The following is a 1,274-nucleotide window of genomic DNA, read 5'->3' as shown; positions in this document are numbered from 1 at the left end:
AACCCTTTGCCCTCCTCGGGGGGGACTCCGGCTGCTAGCCATGACCAGGGCCAGCCACCCCCTCCTCTGTGCCACCCCGGACACTACTGCCACCACCCACTCGGTGCTCACAGCCTCCTTTTCCAGGCTGCCCTCTTCTCCCAGCTTGCTGTCACCACCGCTGAGATGGCGGACGATTGATCTGAGAAATGAAGTTGGATTGCTGTCCCGAATCTACACTGGGTTCTCCTTGTGTGTGTCTGATCGATTTCCCCCTGTGCGACACAGCTTGTCGCTACGAATTTTCATGCTAGTCAGAACCCGCCAGCACACCCAAGAACAAGGAGAAGATGCTCTGGAGACTTCCCTCCCCCTCGCATCCTCCCCCAGTCCGGTTGGGAGAGGTTTTCTTGGGTTGATGTTGGTTGGCTTTGTTTGTTTTTTTCCTCCTTTTATTTGCAATCGTTATTGCCGCCAACCCCATCGCCACCGCGCTTTCGGATGCCAGCCAGGGATGGGTTATTTTTAGATGGTTGCTCCGGGATGGTGCCATTGGCCTCTGCATGAAGCCGTCTCTGGACCGGGGTGTTCACGGTGACATTTCCCACCGCAGTTACGCGAGGTGTCACCTGTTTAGCAGCTCCTCTCAGCCGAGCGCGTGTGGCCGCAGGTGCCTGGCAAACACTGATCGGCTCTGACAGTCCTAGACGCCAGCTGCCTGCACAAAGCCTGCCCGGTCGCCACTTTTTTTGTGGGCAAAGCTCTGCCGTTGGCGTGACCGATACAGAAGCAATAAACTAGGTGACCGTAAAAGTAAAGACAAGTCCTACTAAGTGGCATTCTGAGCCCTATGGCTTTGAAATAATTGGTAGTGAGAGAACAAAAATGAAAGAAAGAAATAAAAAAAGAACCCGAGCCTATTTTTTTTTCTTACACTGATGCCCTGCGGACTATACATCTGACTTGCTGCGAGTCCGTCACTGTATCCTCCTGTCTGGCTGATAACATGGCGAAGGGTATCCACCTAAACAGAACAACGACAACAAAGACACAAATAAGAGAGAAAGAAAGGTTAGTGGGCAAAGCCGCTTTGGTTCATCTTTGGCATGATAAAAACAAACAGTAATAACAATAATAATAACAATAATAATAACAATAATAAAGGTATATTCTGAAAGGGGGGAAAAGAGAACTGCAGTTGGTCTTGCGGTGAGAGCCGAGCTGGAAGACTGCTCCTGCCTACCCTGCCACTGTCCACCTGTCCTGGCAGACCCGTCATGCACTCCTTGGTGCCA

The 1,274-nt window shown here is 51.4% G+C and overlaps 1 protein-coding gene across 1 annotated transcript in view; it reads right to left on the bottom strand.

Annotated features, from left to right (window-relative positions):
- LOC104491916 (pre-B-cell leukemia transcription factor 1-like) overlaps window positions 1–1,274 on the bottom strand; it is a 9,528-nt gene that overhangs the window by 6,840 nt on the left and 1,414 nt on the right. Inside the window, exon 2 of the mRNA XM_010134402.1 lies at window positions 914–1,003. Within this exon, the coding sequence (XP_010132704.1) occupies window positions 914–1,003 (90 nt within the window). The remainder of the gene's footprint in view (window positions 1–913; window positions 1,004–1,274) is intronic.

This window comes from Buceros rhinoceros, unplaced genomic scaffold (genome assembly GCF_000710305.1).
Source record: "Buceros rhinoceros silvestris isolate BGI_N320 unplaced genomic scaffold, ASM71030v1 scaffold40674, whole genome shotgun sequence".
Lineage (NCBI taxonomy): Eukaryota > Metazoa > Chordata > Aves > Bucerotiformes > Bucerotidae > Buceros > Buceros rhinoceros.
Note: the sequence above shows the minus strand (reverse complement) of the source record. Positions and strands in the feature narration are given on the sequence as shown.